At 55.9% G+C, this 16559-nt stretch overlaps 4 protein-coding genes across 4 annotated transcripts; 3 read left to right on the forward strand and 1 right to left on the reverse strand.

Annotated features, from left to right (window-relative positions):
• Positions 1 to 1638: 1638 nt before the first annotated feature.
• Positions 1639 to 4784, forward strand: BO70DRAFT_392735 (serine/threonine-protein kinase; the record flags this gene model as incomplete). The annotated part of the gene is made up of 2 exons (XM_025546304.1): positions 1639 to 4462; positions 4516 to 4784. The coding sequence occupies 2 exons, from the start codon at positions 1639 to 1641 to the stop codon at positions 4782 to 4784; spliced, it is 3093 nt and encodes a 1030-aa protein (XP_025403520.1).
• Positions 4785 to 8492: 3708 nt separating this feature from the next.
• BO70DRAFT_84277 (F-box domain protein) lies at positions 8493 to 10993 on the forward strand. The gene has a single exon (XM_025548776.1). The coding sequence runs from the start codon at positions 8697 to 8699 to the stop codon at positions 10881 to 10883; it is 2187 nt and encodes a 728-aa protein (XP_025403521.1). The 5' UTR covers positions 8493 to 8696; the 3' UTR covers positions 10884 to 10993.
• A 470-nt stretch (positions 10994 to 11463) lies between these two features.
• BO70DRAFT_329317 (Efg1 domain-containing protein) lies at positions 11464 to 12807 on the reverse strand. Its single transcript, XM_025540777.1, has 2 exons — positions 12399 to 12807; positions 11464 to 12247 (listed from the first exon to the last, which is right to left on the reverse strand). The coding sequence occupies exons 1-2, from the start codon at positions 12721 to 12723 to the stop codon at positions 11592 to 11594; spliced, it is 981 nt and encodes a 326-aa protein (XP_025403522.1). The 5' UTR covers positions 12724 to 12807; the 3' UTR covers positions 11464 to 11591.
• A 562-nt stretch (positions 12808 to 13369) lies between these two features.
• On the forward strand, positions 13370 to 16423 carry BO70DRAFT_384625 (uncharacterized protein; the record flags this gene model as incomplete). The annotated part of the gene is made up of 5 exons (XM_025545673.1): positions 13370 to 13919; positions 13997 to 14968; positions 15012 to 15104; positions 15154 to 16149; positions 16200 to 16423. 5 exons carry the CDS (start codon positions 13370 to 13372, stop codon positions 16421 to 16423), a joined length of 2835 nt encoding a protein of 944 aa, XP_025403523.1.
• Positions 16424 to 16559: the final 136 nt, after the last annotated feature.

Raw genomic sequence — 16559 nt, forward strand, 5'->3', positions numbered from 1 at the left:
CTCTCCTTTCTGTCTGGCTCACAACAAGCTCCGGGCCCGCCTCGCCTCACCTCCTTACCCTTAAGGAAACCAACTCACTTACCACCACCACCACCACCGCGGCGAGCCTGCGACACTCCTCTCGCCCCCCGCTGCGTCTGCAGACCATTGGCCTCCCTGTGACTAATTCGCCATTTGCCTGGCCAACAAGAAGGTCCTTAACCAGACCAGATCGGCCTTCTCCAGCGACCCTGTTCCTCCATCCCCGCGTGTCACGCCTCTTTCGCAACCGTATGGTCCAGCACCTGTGACCTCACGAGGCAGCTGCCCTCTCCAGTCTCCAGTTTCTCCTCGTCCCGCCCGCCCTCCGTCCCGCTGACAGCCTTTTTTACCCACCTTGCGCTGCCCGCGACTGACCGACTCGAAACTCGAACTCGTCCTGGCCCTGCAAGCCTGTCCTTCCCATTAATTGCATTGCTCCCCCCTCCCCGACAAGAAGGAGGCCTTGGGCCATCCCATCCCATCCCTCGCAGTAACACGTGAAATCCTCCCCCCCCCCCTCCCAACGCACTGCCCCGGCACCAAACGAATTCGACCAGGACGGCTCCCCTAGAAAGCAATAACCCCCAAGGGCGACAGAAACACGCACCAGAGAGAACCGCCGATCACCACCAGACAACCCCCGTGGATGGTCTCTGTCCTGGTATCCCATGTAGCAATAAACGGCGCGGTTCCTCCTTCCTAGCCCTTTTGACGCAGTCCCTCGAGTTGCGCCGATTTGAACCGCTTGTTTGCAATCGGTCCGATCGGTGCTGGTCTCTACGCCCGCTTCTGCGTGGGAAACTATGGGTTCTACTTCACATAATCCCGATGGTTAGTCGTGCAATTTCCCGTTCTTTGCTGTGTCTCCTCCTTGATCATCACATCACGGCCGTGTTTCCTCTCAGAGCGTACCAATCCGGCCCGGGCATGTCGCGGGCTCCGGGACGCGTATGCAATAGGTTTAGATGGCCGGCCACTCCCAGGGCTTTGGACGGAGAACACCGCTGCCCGCGAAAGGGAACGCGAAAAGCATTGAGTTTCGTGAGGCAGCGGTCCGTCCGACTGGCATCCTCTCTCGTCGGCCGTCCGAACCCTCTATCTACCCACATACTTGGCAGTGCCTCGGGACGAAAGCCACTTCATTCCACATTGCTGCATGGTGCACGGTGAATGGACGCGAAGGGCAGATGATATGATATCAGCGGGTGGGGTCGGGAAGGGGCACAGCACACAGGCATACATACAGAAGCTAATGGCCTTCGGATCCGCAGGTGAACCAAGTCCATTGTCGTCCCCCGTGGGACCCCTTTCAGCGTCGCCCGAGCCGGACCCCTTCTTGAGACGTCTCTCGGAGCAAACAGAGGACTCGATGAGATGCTCGGCGGAAACCCTTTCGTCGGGGTACGACCACCTCTCGAGGTAAGTGGCCGATAGACAAGATCTCCTTGCATGCTCGAGCATTGGGGATGCATTAGCGCAAACACGCAGGCAGAAACTAAAAGGAACTTTCTATTTCTCTTCTGCAGGTCTTCTCTGCTGGACCACGACCATGGAATTGGCCCATCTGGTCTAGATCGCATACGTCAACAACCATCCCGAGTCTTTACCCTTCCGAACATGTCTGCCTCGTCCCTGGCACCCATCACCTCACGTAGCCATTCGCCCTCACCGCGCTCCACCTCCTCGTCCAGAGCCCACTCCATCCGCCTCCCCTCGACCGACGAGGTCGGCACCTTGGAAGATCTGCACCGCTTCCCCTGCGAATCGTTACATTCCTTTTCCTTTGCGCAACAGTCCGAGGAGCTGCTCAATAGCCGACACAACATCCTGAAGCGATCGATAGACTTCATGCGCGACCGCTTTGGGTGGACCAACAACGGATCGGGGCTCGCCAGCGCGCAAGCCCGCCTTGGTGGCGATGCCGATACCCAAAGCGTGGTAGACTTCCTGTCGAAGACCAGCCTTTCGGGGAGGGATGACCGCTACAACTACACCTTGTCGCGGGGCCCCATGACGGGCCCCGCCGACATGGACACTGGAAACATCTTCGATAGAGCGTTTACACAGCCACAGCCTACTACGGACCCGATCAGAGAGACGACCCTGGAGCATGGCTCATTAGACTCCTTGCGGTCCCCCGGCCAGGTATCGGATGACCTGCCTTTCCGCTACAAGGCGGAGAGGCCGTACGCCCCGTCCAGGCGCGTAAGCATAAAAAAACGTACTTACACTGATTCCGGCTCCGTGACTGTCCCGGACAAGCTGATGGAGACTCTAGCACCCTATACCTCTGCGGACCCTCTATCACCAACCAGTTCGTCAACGCTGGGGTATGGCTTCCCGGTCCCGGTCCTACACACGCACAGCAGCAAGTGGGCACCGGCGTCACAAGCCGTGTTCAGGACCGAGTCGCATGAGCCCTGGACCATCCTGGCGGCGAATGACATCTCATGTCTTATCTTTGGTGTCACACAAGCGGAGCTCCGGAAGCTAAGTATCCTGGAGGTGGTACAGAAGGACCGCCGAGAGTGGATTGAATCGAAGCTCCGGGATCCCACCACCGATGCCGCAGCAAGGCTCCAGCCTTCGTCAGATAAAACCCGTGCCAAGCCGGGGAACCAGAGACCCATGGGGATGGGCAACGGGGTGACGGCACAACTGCTCAGCAAACCTCCCTCTCGCGCGAGACCGCCCAGGAGAGCCCAGACAGACGACGGATACGGATCGAGCACCCGGCAGCTGAATCACCCAGCGACCAAGTCACGGGGCGTCCTCCTGTGCGGCGACGTCGTGCCTATCGAGAAGCGGGACGGTAAAAAGGGCTCTGCCAGCATCTGGGTGATGGAGAAGCGGGGAGGTTTGATCTGGGTGCTGGAGGAGATCCAGGAGAACGTCGCGTTTGTTCAGTGTGACGACTCGTGGCATATCAGTGACGCCACTGGTGACGTCGAAAAGATTTGGGGTCAAGGAGCGGCACGGTCGGGTGACCAGATCACAGAACTTCTTCCTCATCTTCCTACAGACTGCCTCCAGGGACCGATTGACAGAGGTCTTAGCGAGATCGCCAAAACCAAGTACTTTGCAACCCGCACGTCCGCCGGTGTCTGTATACCATCGGTTGTCTTCAAGGACGAGAGCCCGAGGTGCCTTCGGATCTCTAGCTTCCCCCACGTCGCTGGTATGATGGTGTTGTCATCGTCGACTTTGAAAATTGTCAGCTCCAACTCCGTCTTTTCGGCAGCCTTGTTTGGTCACGAGCGACCGGAAGGGCTGCATATTAATGACCTCATACCCGGATTTGATAGCCTGCTCAGTGTGCTGGCTGAAGAGGAGGGGGTTCCTTTGGTGGATGGGCTTGTGATCTCAGAGCCCAGGTTCCGCAGAGCACGCACTCTATCCATCCTCCGAGACGGAAAGTCCAATGTGGCCTCGGTCTTCCTGGAGCCATCTGGTCTTGCAGCCACCCACCGGGACGGCTCATCGATTGCAGTCGACGTTCAGATGCGTGTTGCCAAAAGCGGCACGATTTTCCCCAAGCAACGAGAGGAGTCGTCAGGCGACCACGGCGAAGAGTTTGAGGCTGTTACCGAGCTCGTCTATGCACTGTGGGTGAGCTACTCGAGACATATCCACTCCGCAGCTCCAGCAAGTTTCCCTTCCCCCAGCCCTTCTGTGCCATCCCAGACCGACAGCCCATCCGTGGTCTCCATGTCGAATCTACCGTCAAGGACGTCGAGTCCTCATGCTCTCCCGACGGAGCGGACGTCGGTTGAGACCCACATACCGACATCCACATTGAGCCAGCAGCTGAATGAAGCGGCATCTGAACCGCTCACGGACAAGCCGGTCCAGCCGGTGCCTGAAGTGAAACCAGCGGGTGCGAAGGAGACACCCAAGAAGCGAACGATCTCGGACTATGTGATTCTGGAGGAGATGGGCCAGGGGGCCTACGGAGAAGTCAAGCTTGCGCGCATGAAGAAGATCCCGACCAAGAAGGTCGTGCTCAAGTATGTCACGAAGAAGCGAATCCTGGTCGATACCTGGACTCGAGATCGTCGTCTCGGGACTGTGCCATTGGAAATCCACGTTCTGGACTATCTCCGACGCGACGGTCTGAAACACCCCAACATCGTGGAAATGGAGGGGTTCTTCGAGGATGACATCAACTATTACATCGAGATGACGCCACACGGGCTGCCGGGAATGGATCTTTTCGACTACATTGAATTGAAGGCGAATATGGACGAAGCGGAGTGTCGGAACATCTTCAAGCAAGTCGCGGACGCGATTCACCATCTACATACGAAGGCGCTAGTTGTGCATCGCGATATCAAGGACGAGAACGTCATCCTCGACGGCGAGGGCCGGATCAAGCTGATCGACTTTGGAAGCGCAGCTTATATCAAGAACGGACCTTTCGACGTCTTTGTGGGCACTATTGGTGAGTATTCCTTTCGTGTTTCATTTTTTTGAATGCGTAGCTGACTTTGGCAGATTACGCGGCCCCCGAGGTCCTTCAAGGCAAATCCTACCGAGGCAAAGAGCAGGACATCTGGGCTCTCGGAATTTTGCTTTATACTATTGTGTACAAGGAAAACCCCTTCTACAATGTCGACGAGATCCTCGACCACCCCCTCCGCGTGCCCTTCCTCCCCTTCTCCGAGGACTGCATTGACCTGATCCGGCGGATGCTCGACCGGGACGTGGACAACCGGTTGACGATCAGCGAAGTGCTGGAGCATCCGTGGATGATCGACAGCTGAAGTAGACAACCTGGCCGACAGCGTGTGCCATGACATGCTAGTATATTGGAAATGGGGGTCAAATGGCGATCTATATCGACCCTCGAACCAGAACAACAGCTTCCGGGGCGAAGCCGAGACGCGAAACCTTGAAAACGACCATTGTATCAGATGCAGATGCAGATGCCTCAGATGAGATGGCGCTTACGATCAGAAATGAGAAAAAGAACGAGTTCGGGGTGTCGGAGCGAGGGGTATGAATGTGGTGGAGTCAAGGCGAACGTCCGAATTTATTTACGGAAGACCGGCAGATAGGCCGGCAGGCAGGCAGGCAGGCCAATGGGTCGGGTTGTATAGAGAGAGAGAGAGAGAGAGAGAGAGAAAGAGAGAAGGTGGAGACGGAGATACCCCATCATCATCACCATGATCATTATCATCATATTGTGTTCTTTTGGTTAGAAGATGTTTTGCATTTACTTGGACCCGATTTGATTCCATGCATGGCCGGGGGATTAAATGAGAAGAGAGAGAGAGAGAGAGAAAGAAGAAAGACATGCATGAAAGATTCCATATACCCTCTACCCATTCCATTACTACTACCTATTTCCCACTTCCTGTTATCCTCAGGTCGTGTTCCCTGACCTATTACCTATTACCTATTACCTATTACCTATTACGTGTTACTCCCCACCACCCACCTATCTAGACTCTATCAAGGTAGTATACTGCGCTACAGCACAGCGCAGCACAGCACAGTTGCTGACCGTCTCAGTCTCAGTCCCACTGGTATATACTCGGTGGACCTACGCTGTCATTTCGATTAAGCGGGCACGAATAGAGATCAAGAATTGGGTCCTGCAGACTTTCCGTTTCCACCACGGCGACCACATGGATATCCGGTGATGGGGGTGGAGGTGACTAGGGTTGTAGTGCTTCCTCTTACTGTGTACGTGTTAGTGTGGTGGTATAGTGTGGCGTCTGGAGTAGACTTCTCCCGCTCTAGTTAACTTGTAGTTAGTTACTAACTACCTTCTAGTACCTGTGACTAACTAAAGAGTAAGTCGGTCTGCTGGCAAACTAAGTATCTATGGTTATGTCTGTCCGGGTTAGCTATCTAGATACCTCGTGGATGATTATATAGTAGACGGTCCCGTACCAGCCTCCTAAGAACAGCAATCCTATCCAGACTGGATGGGTAGTAGATAGGTCGTCTGTCTGGATATGTATGTATGAGAGAGTGTACTAAGAGAATGAGCTGAATACCGAGAGTCTGAGACAATCTTAGGTTTCTGTGCCACTGTCTGCCAGTGTCTGTCACTGCCACTGCCGCTGCCTTGTCCCACCGAGCATTGTAAAAATAGATCTTACCTGGTTACTTATAAGAAGGAGGGATGGATATCGGACGGGTCTAGCCCTGGATAGATGGATGGAGAAACCTTGCCTATCACAGTTCACAAGTCCTAATTTGTTGTGTGATGGGATGGGATGGGATGGGATGTGATAGGCAGGCAGACAGATAGACAGACAGATGGATGGATGGATGGATGGATGGGAGCGGAGCCGAGTTGATCTGGGCTGATCTATCACTTTACTTTTAATTAGCTGGGCAGAGTGTTTAGTGTATTATATAGGTGGTTGGTATAGACATCATATTTGACTTGGTTTATCGGTACTCTGTAGTAGAGAGTATTTGTTTGCTAGGTAAGTAGGTAAGTCGGCAGGTAGGCAGGTAGGCAGGTAGGAAATAGACAGGTACCGAGTAACTTCTCCTGACTATGTACTACGTAAGTAAGTAGGCAGTAGTACTTAGGTACTTAGGCAAGTGTGAACTGTCAGACAGCAGATGCATACGTTACTTACATAAATAGGTACATAATATCTTACTGTTAACTGTGATGTGTACTATGTGTCTCTGTATCAACCTGGTAAGTGGCGTTGCCTGTCGGGCTGCCTGTCTACTTCCAGTATTTTAGCGTCTAGTCTACAGTATCGCCTCTCTCTAGTCTCCCTCCCCTACACCTCCCCTGTCTCCTGTCCCCTCTCCCCTGTCTATCTCTTATTACCTATCAGAAAACGCAGCCCAGAAAGAAACAGCCGAATACCACTCTCATTGGCCAGGCACATATCCGGTTCCGCCATTGGGTTTGGATTGGGGGGATTGAGCGGTGGGGATGATTACTTACTAGGTACAGAGTATACACGGAGTATAACTACAGGTAGTGTACGTAGTTGGCGGGCTGGGGCGGTGCATTCACTACATACGTACTCGGTACACTGCTTATTATTTGCCTCCCGGTGGACACGGACAGGGGATATATCCGGATGGGCCTTGTTACAGTCAGTTTGGTAGTACAAAGTAGTTACTATGGTAAAGTATGTAAGGTAGAATATGTCTGTCCTCCGCTGTGTAGAGGGGCTGGTGAATGAGAGAGCAGTCAATGCTTGATCTCAACTCTGAGGGTTGTATTGTTTCTATTCAGCTGTTTGTTTGCTTGCTTTCTATGCTACTGTGTATGTCCCCATACCGAGTGGGGATGATGTGCTGGCCTAACTGTATTATCTACATCAGTAACAGCATTACGCACTAACAATGAAGCCAGTGACAGCGACAGCAACAGTGACCAGGCCCCACCAGCGGAGGCCTGGTACCGACTGTAACCATACCGTATCTACCTATCTACCTATCGAACAATCTATCTATCTTCTTCACCTTATCTTGAATAAGAATCCGGGGCATCAGCCGACAATACCCTCTGACTCGAACCCTCATGAGACCACCTTCTTATCTGGTGAATTCGATCAGTGAAACTCCCCTTCCAACTGGTTGGCGGGGGATTCTGGAATCGGGCAGGCGGCATGGGATTGAGACCCGGAAAGTCAGACGGCCAGAACGGCCAGACGCGTTCGAACTCACACTGCGACTCCGCCGCGACAGCCACCAGTGGGGCCGGGGGAGAAGGGGGGGGGCTTACCTATCGATAAGCCTGTGGGGTATTTTGTATTTTGTATTTTGTATTCAGTGGTTTGGTATTGTGGTGATGCTGTCTGTTGGGTTGTATTCTGTATTCTGTTCTTTTGGATTATTTGATCGGGATAGGGACAATGGGTGGAGTAGGATATGTTTATTAGAAGAATATGCTGTCCTCCATAGTGAATAACACCAGACAGAGAATAAATACCATGGCAGTTGAAAAGGTGGTTGACCCGCCCGTCGGCTGACCCGCCTTACCAGTTACCTGACGGGATCCAGCCCGTCTGTCTGTTACTCCGTTTCTTACTGTCAGTCGGTCATCCTACTCTTCCTCTTCCCCTTCCCCTCTAGCCTCTCGCTCTTCTCTCTTCTTCATTTTTCTTCTGCATCTTCGCTACAAAGCTTCTTCTCCTGTGCTGCTCCCCCCCCGCCATCCCGGATGATGCCCACTGACGTCTGCAACCCCCGACCTGACTTTTGAAATCCAAGTCTTTGCTGGATTCTCCCGCACTCGCGGCCGCTGCCCCGGGGTTACGCGGACCCGGAGTCCCATGGTACAATCGGGACGGTCCCTCGCAGAAGGACTCGCCGACTTCCCCTCTGCTCTGCCCAGCTGACTCTGTTCCTCTCTCACCTTCCCTTCTGCCTTTCATCCGCCGGAACGGATTTGAAGCGTGTTCTGCTCGTTGCGTTTGCGCGTGTGCTATTGCCGTCGTCTCGGTTTCGATAACATACACACTTGCGGAACGGGGCTGGCTTCACTATGTCCGTCTAGGACGACCTTGCGACAATCCACGCTCTCGCTGACAGACTCTGTCTGGCGATAGTTCGGCTGCCCGCCAATTGTCCGCTGCCTGCGATCCTAACCTCATAACCCCTCCATCGAGACCATCATCCGTGAGACACCCGTTGGGACTTTTGTTAGGACCTCTGTGGACCGGATTTGAACACCGCCGTCCGTCATGGCTACCGCAGACCCTGACGAAATCGCCGAGGCCGTCTCCCCTGCCAGTCCGGCTTCCTCGACCGGGCAGATTCCATTGGCCCAACCTCCCAAGCTGAAGGGGCGCCACAAGCTGCTGCAAAGCCTTCAGCGCATCTCCTCTTCTCCCAGTTTGACCCGGCGGGGCCGATCCGCTTCCACCGGGTATCGCCGCGATGGCAAGGCTTCGCTGTCCTGCGTGTCGCTCTCGCAATCCACATACGCCCCTTGTCTGCGCAATGGAAGCACATCCCAGCTCTATGGCGGCCTGAACGCCCGTCCCATAACCTCGGGCTCGTCGGGTTCTCCGTCAGAGTGTGATGGAAATGCCCGAATCCGTCTCGTCGGCTCCGACTCCCCCAATGCCTCTCAACCGCGCACCATTCCGTTGCCTGTAGATATGCGACCGGGCTCGCGAGGGTCTCCGTCGGGAGCGGATGCGGTTGATGAGGCTGCTGCAGCACGGTTGTCGCCGAAGCCGAAGAAGGTCTTTGATTTCTGGGGTAGTATGCCCGATGAGCTGAAGATGCGGATCTTCCAGTTCCTCCCGCCGAAGGAGATTGTCCGCTGCTCGGCGGTCTCTAAGACGTGGAATAAGATGTGCTTTGATGGACAGTTGTGGACTGAGGTTGACACCACTGACTACTACCGCGATATCCCGAGTGATGGTTTGGTGAAGCTGATCACGTCCGGCGGTCCGTTCGTTCGCGACCTCAATCTTCGAGGCTGCGTCCAGTTGAAGGACAAGTGGCAGACGGAAGGCGAGCGCATCACTGACGTGTGTCGCAATGTGGTGAATTTCTCCCTGGAGGGATGTCGCATCGACAAGTCGTCCATCCATTACTTCCTTCTGCGGAATACACGCTTGGAATACATCAACCTGTCCGGTTTGGCTGGCGTCGGCAACTCGGCCATGAAGATCATCGCGCAGTCGTGTCCGCAACTTGAGACGTTGAATGTGTCCTGGTGCACTGGCGTCGATACGTCGGGGCTGAAGAAGGTCGTTGCCGCGTGTGGAAAGCTGAAGGATCTCCGGGCTAGTGAAATCAGTGGCTTTGATGACGTCGAGTTCGCGTTGCAGCTGTATGAACGGAACACCCTAGAGCGCCTGGTCATGAGCCGAACCGGTGTTACAGACGAGTGCCTGCAGGCGCTTGTCCACGGTCTAGACCCAGAAATTGACCTCCTTACGGACCGTCCGATTGTCCCTCCCCGGCGGTGGAAGCATCTGGATATCCACCAATGCTCGGAGCTGACGGATAACGGGCTGAAGATTCTCGCTCACAATGTCCCTGACCTCGAAACCCTGCAGCTTTCTCAGTGCTCCGAACTCGGCGACGACTCGGTCATGGCTGTGATCCGGACCACGCCCCGTCTGACCCGTCTTGACCTGGAGGATATGGAGAAGCTCACCAACAACACGCTGCTTGAGGTGGCCAAGTCTCCGTGCGCGGCAAACCTGCAGCATCTCAACATCAGCTACTGCGAGAGTCTCGGGGACATCGGAATGCTGCAGATCGTGAAGAACTGCCCCTCCATCCGCTCTGTCGAAATGGACAACACCCGCGTATCAGACCTCACCCTGATGGAAGCCAGCCTGCGCGTGCGCAAGCGCGGCTACAGCGAGAAACTCCCCTGCGTGGGCCTGCGTCTGGTCGTCTTCGACTGCGCCAATGTGACCTGGGCGGGCATCCGCGAGGTGCTGTCCAGCAACGCCCACCTCCCCCGCGCGGCGCGCAAGTCCCTGCAAGACGTGAATGTTCTCCCCGAGACCGTTGCTCCGGACCAGTCCACGACTATGATTCCCTCCTGCATCACCCCTCCGCCAGCACCGTCCATCTACCCCCGCGAGATCATCCATCTGAAATGCTTCTACGCTTGGCAGATGACCGTAGACGAGCACAATAAGCGGGTTCTTCGGGGCGATCTCGACGGCGCGAGCAGACTGGATCGCAAATGGGCGAACTACATGATGGCCAGCGAGGAGGCGGGCGGCGGCGGAGCCGGGACCAGAAGACGACGGCGCCGCGCCCGCGAAGCCCAGAGGATCTACAACGAAGATGACGACGAGGCGGACACGTTCGGTGTAGGCGGCATCACGGCACTCGGCGCAGGACGTCGTCGACACACTGAAGGTGGCGGTACTGGAGGCTGCCTGGTCATGTAAACCGCGTTCGCTAGGATCCGATCTTGACTTACTTTCCCGTCTCTCGTTTGCTTTGTATTCAGCGGTAGCGGTTTGAGCGGTCCCTCGTTCGGTGGATTGTTTACGGTTCTGGAAACTGTGACGGTGTCAGATGCCAGATGTAGACAGGTTGAATGGACAGCTGACATTGGCATCGACATCGACATCCTAAAAGCGCTGCTCCGAAGTCGTGAGCGTGCTATGAGATATGAAATGATGAACTTTGCGAAGCCGGTCAGTCAGTCCGTAACTCGGGGGAGTGAAGGGGTTCGGTTGACTTTGGCGGCGGGCCGAGCATCCACTGCACATTCCAGCTGCAGTCTGTCTCAGCTGAACTGTTCTTCTCGTTTGTTCTTTCTTCGCTATCTAGAGGGGACGGAGAAGCCGGAGTTGGATGGTGCTTCACTTCCGATCATTTAGATTCAAAACTGTGCTCTTTTCTTTTCTTTTCTTTTCACCTTGCATATCGGTCAATGGGTGGGCGTCTGGTCTGGGCGAGCTACTGTGTAACTACTCGGACAACAACTGAATGGAAACAATTGAATTGAATACATTGGGTATCGTGGCAATAGCCTACACTGTTCAGAAGACGATAGTGATAGTGGAATAAACAACCAACTCCGGAAATGCATCATCACATCGCAGCACGCTGGACCGGCCCAGGGGACATCTCTAGATATCTAGAGGATATCACATCTCGAAGAAACCACCGTCACTGTCGTCCCCATCGTCCTGCATCTTGGTATCCTTCGCAGCAGCAGCAGCAGCAGCAGCAGTAGCAGACGTCTTCGCCTTCTTCCGGTGATCGTCCGTCGTCTTCCGAGCCTTCTCGGGCTTCTCCTCCCGATTCTTCTTCCCACTCTTCTCTCCACCTTTCTCCTTCTTCCCCTCTCCACCCACACTCGCACTCGCACTATTCCCAGCCCCATCCAACTTCCCCTCCCGCAACAAATCCAACGTCTTCTCCCGCATACACTTCTCCACAACATGCCACATCGCCGGCTTGTCCGCCAGCGTCGCATGGATGTGGATGTGTCTAGTCCGGCCCTCACCCTCGCCCTCACCCTCACCCTCACTGTCGTCCTCCTCCCCTTGTGCCTTCTTCTTATCTTTCTTCTCCTTCTTATCCTCCTCCTTCTTCCGCCCCTCCGCCGCATAAAGAGCAATGTACTTCTCCGCCAGCGGGTAGTAAATCGTGTAATTGAGATTCACCCGCGCGACGCGCAGTTTCTCCGCCAGAGAGGCCAGTTTCTGCGTCTTGGTGGAGGCGGATAAAGTGGTGGAGGCGTTGGTTTCTTTTTCCAACCGTTGCAGGCGGGAGATTTCTTTGGTGGCGGTTTTGCGGTCTATATTCCCACATTCACATTCACATGTTAGCATTGGATGTAACGGAGATAAACGGTTGAGAGAGAATTTGTATAAGATAGACCCGGGTGGGGTGGGATGAACAGGTGGATATGAATGAATGGATGGTAGATTTGTGGGGGGGACACATACCCAAAAACCGCACAAAATGATACTTCTTAATCATCTTCGACCGATCGCGTCTCTTTAGCTCATCCTCCAGATCCTTTTCGTACCCCGACAGCGCGCGCTCCTGCACGATGCGCGCGTCCGCGGGCAGATCCGCCTTGTTGAGCAGCCGCTTCACATCCCGGATACGTTTCTTTAGCTCGTTGACCGACGGGTATTTGTGTTCTTTCTTCGGGAGGGTGATCTTCTTCCGCGCGTGGGCGTGCTGGGGAGCGGAGTTGTCGTCGTGGTGGTCGTCGAAGTCGTGGGTTTTCCGCTTCGTGGAGCGGGGGGCGTATTCTCGGGGCATTTTGTGTTCTGGACTCTGGGTGCGCTGGAATGTGCGGGATTGGAGTTTACTGGACTCGACTGTGAGGGAGGGAGGTGTGGTGGCTGACAGGCTTTATATCTATCGATAAAGGGTAAAAAAAAAAAAAAAAAGAAAAAGAAAAACAGCCGGATTGGATATCTCCGGATCAATTCCCGGCCCGGTCGCACCCCAGATCCCCCGGGACCGGCCAATCAGCGCACGGCCAGTCCCATGACGCGCGCGATGGAGAGACTCCGACTGCGGATGCTCGACGGAGCTTCGATCGATCTATCGACTACGTCCTGCCTGCTTGGTTGGAGTCGGGACGGACCAGCCACCACTGCGTCCAGCTTCAGAGATCCTGTCTCTTTCACTCTATCTAGCCAAAGCTGGCTGTCATGCGCGCCGTGTTTGAGACAGTCTGAGATACCTCCCCCCTCCCCTCTCCCCTCTCCCCTCCCCACACCAATGGGCCATCGGCACAGCTAGGAGGTGTTTGTTTGACGCATCAGATTCCCGCGGCCGAAATCACATCGCCTACTGGTGACCAGTCAGTCAGACTTCTCCGCCCGCCCGGGACCCTACCGGGATACTGCCGCCCCCCATATACGAAAACGAAAAAAAAAAAAAGAAAAAGAAAAAGAAAATGGAAAAGGCCATCCGATGGTCCCCATCCTCCACCACCTCCGAGCAACGCTTCCTCTCCGTCGACGTGAGCGGCAAGACCTTCCGCCTGTGCAAGGTCACCTCGTTCGACGGCCGCCGGCTCCAGCATGAGGTCCTCTCCACCCACACCAAAGTCCCCGCCTTTCGCGCCTTCGACTGGTCCCCCGTCGACGAGTCCCTGGTCGCGGTGGGCCAGTCGTCCGGCGACGCGACGATTCTGCGACTGAACACCGAGGGCCAGGAGGCGTCGTACTCATTCCCCATCCGCCATCAGCGCTACTGCAATGCCGTGGCTTTCAGCACGCATGGCCTGTTGGCTGCGGGGCTGGATCGCGTGCGCAATGACTTCTGTCTGAATATCTGGGATGTGAATCAGCGGTTGGCGAATAAGGCGGCTAAGGGGTTTGTGGAGCCGTTGAGGAAGTTGGCGAGCTCTGAGCCGATTACCAGCCTTAAGTTCTTTGGGGATCAGCCGGATACTCTGGTCACGGGCGTGAAGGGGCAGTTTGTGAGGATTTATGATTTGAGAGGTAGGTCGCATTGATGTTTCGGGGGAGGGATCCAGCAGTGTGTACACTTGTGTGATATCGGTCTAATGGTTCTGCAGAGGGCCCCGGGAACCCGTCGCTGCAGTTTCCCACCCGCTGCGTTCACAATGTCGCCATTGACGGGCTGGATCCCAATTACATTGCGTCGTGTCAGCCCACGAACGACCCGACTGTCTGCATCTGGGATCGACGCATCGGGGCCCGCTATATCACCGCCGTCGGCCCGCCAAATGCCATGGACACCCCGCTGGGCCCGGCGCTGGAGTTCAGGAATGTTGTGGCCCCCAAGTCGAGTATCTGGAGTATGCGGTTCTCCAAGACAAGGCGCGGCTGCTTGGGCGTTCTCTCGAATACCGGCCATTTCAAGACGTACGATGTCGTCAAGGAGTACCTGGATGAGGAGATGCTGTCGTCCATGGACGAGACTCTGGGACAGGGCTCCGCCAAGAATTACCCCGAGCAGATATACACCAAGCACGTCCGCGACGTGTGCACGCCGTACAACCACCCGTCGCGCGGATATGACGAGAAGGATCGGGTTGTCGCGTTTGATTTCCTTAACATGAGCCCCAGCAACGAGCCCAGTATCCTTACGGTATCCGGGAATGGTGAGACGAATATCCTTACGGCGAAGCCCCCGGCGCCGCCGGTAAGGCTTTCCTCGCAGGGGTCGTTGATCTGGGGAACGGGGGATGACTCGGAGTTTAAAGTCATCAGCCCCGAGTCTGCCCATGATTCGAGTGTTTCGGAGGTGGTTGAGGATCTACGGGGGCGTGTTTCGGATCAGGGGCAGGTCGCGCAGAAAGGACGCCGTGCGGGAAGCCAGACGGCCCCTTTGTCTAGCCGGGAGGCCAGGGAACATGTCCAGTCGGTGGGCATGTTGGGCTCTCGGCTCCCTGTGCAGGATGCCCTGACGCTGATGTCGGTGCAGAGAATGCGATGCAAAGAAGGCTACTTGTTTGATGAGGCGCGGAATAAGAGGATCGTGGCTGATGATCCGCGGCTACAAGGCTTCTGGAACTGGGTTGAACGTAAGCGACTCGTCCCATTCGAGGATCACGCTGACACGCACAGGGGCGCGCTCTGTCTCTGCCAACGAATCGATGATCATCAACGGTCTAGACCTGAACTACCTGGGCGTCTACGACGTATGGAACAACGACTTGGGTGAGTGACTCTCCGGCTTCTCTTCTCTGGCGCATACTGACGTCTGTAGGCGAGAGCCTGGAAGACCGACAGGTCGGCCCTGATCCGACCACCGACATCAAAGCAACCATCATCGAGCTGGTTCGAGAGCAGCTGGACCTCCCGGAGACTACCGGCTGCGAGACGAAGCACACGGAACACCGCCGGCTCTGCCTGCGCATGTGCGGCGCGGCGCAAACCCATCGCGAGCTGGAGGAACTCGTCAAAACGCTGTCCGCGGACAAGCAGCACACCAAAGCCGCCGCGCTGGCCATCTTCCAAGACGAGCCCAAGCTGGCCTACCTGGCGCTGCGAAGCCACGAGCCTACGCAGGCCCACAAGCTGCTCGCCATGGCCATCGCGGGCGCCGCGAAAGGCGACACCGACGCAGACTGGGAGGACACCTGCGCGGAGATCGCCAAGGAGCTGACCGACCCGTACGCGCGGGCCATCCTAGCCCTCGTGAGCAAGGGAGACTGGCGATCCGTTATCCAAGAGACCACCCTTCCGCTACGCTATCGCATCGAAGTCGCCCTGCGATGGCTACCCGACCGGGATCTCACGAAATACCTCCGCGAAACCACACAAGAAGCCATCCGCCAAGGCGACATCGAAGGCATCCTCCTCACAGGACTTGGCCACTCCGCCATGGACCTCTTCCAGTCCTACATCAACAAATTCCACGACATCCAAACCGCCGTACTCGCCATGAGCCACACCGTCCCCCGCTTCATCAACCAAAGCCCCAACCGCACGCGCTTCGAGTCCTGGCGCGAGACCTACCGCTGGCAGATCAACTCCTGGAAACTGCAGCTCGAGCGCGCGCGCTTTGACGTCGGATCGCGCAAGTTCGCCGTCACCTGGGACGGACGCAAGCTGATCGACCCGCCCAAGCAGCAAGTCAGCCTGACCTGCAACTACTGCACACGCCCGCTCACCCAGCACGACGCCTCCTCGCAGCTCGCCCCCTCCGTCACCGGCGAAGTCTCCCACGCCACCCCGGAAACCCCCTCGGCACGGCCGCCATGTCCGGCACCGTGTGTCCGCGCTGCGGGCGTCATATGCCGCGCTGCGGAGTCTGCACGCTGTGGCTGGGCTCGCCGGATCCCGTGTCCAAGGCGAGTGTGGCGGCCGATGCAGCGAACGAGCGACGACGCCCGTCGGAGGCGGAGCTGATGCGGAGGTTTATTGTCTTCTGCATTAATTGCAATCATGGATTTCACGCGCATCATGCGCGCGAGTGGTTTGCCAAGCATAAGGTTTGTCCTGTGGCGGATTGTAGCTGTATTTGCGATCGGTGATTTCTTTCCTTCTTTGGTTCTTGGTTTGTGGGATCGTCTGGTCTGGTCTGGTCTGGTGTGGGAGTGGGGGGATGTGTTTGTGATATACCCATTTAGCGGATGGTAGACTTGAATATTGCAATTTGTGGTATGGTTA

Source organism: Aspergillus heteromorphus (genome assembly GCF_003184545.1).
Source record: "Aspergillus heteromorphus CBS 117.55 chromosome Unknown BO70scaffold_2, whole genome shotgun sequence".
Taxonomy (NCBI): domain Eukaryota; kingdom Fungi; phylum Ascomycota; class Eurotiomycetes; order Eurotiales; family Aspergillaceae; genus Aspergillus; species Aspergillus heteromorphus.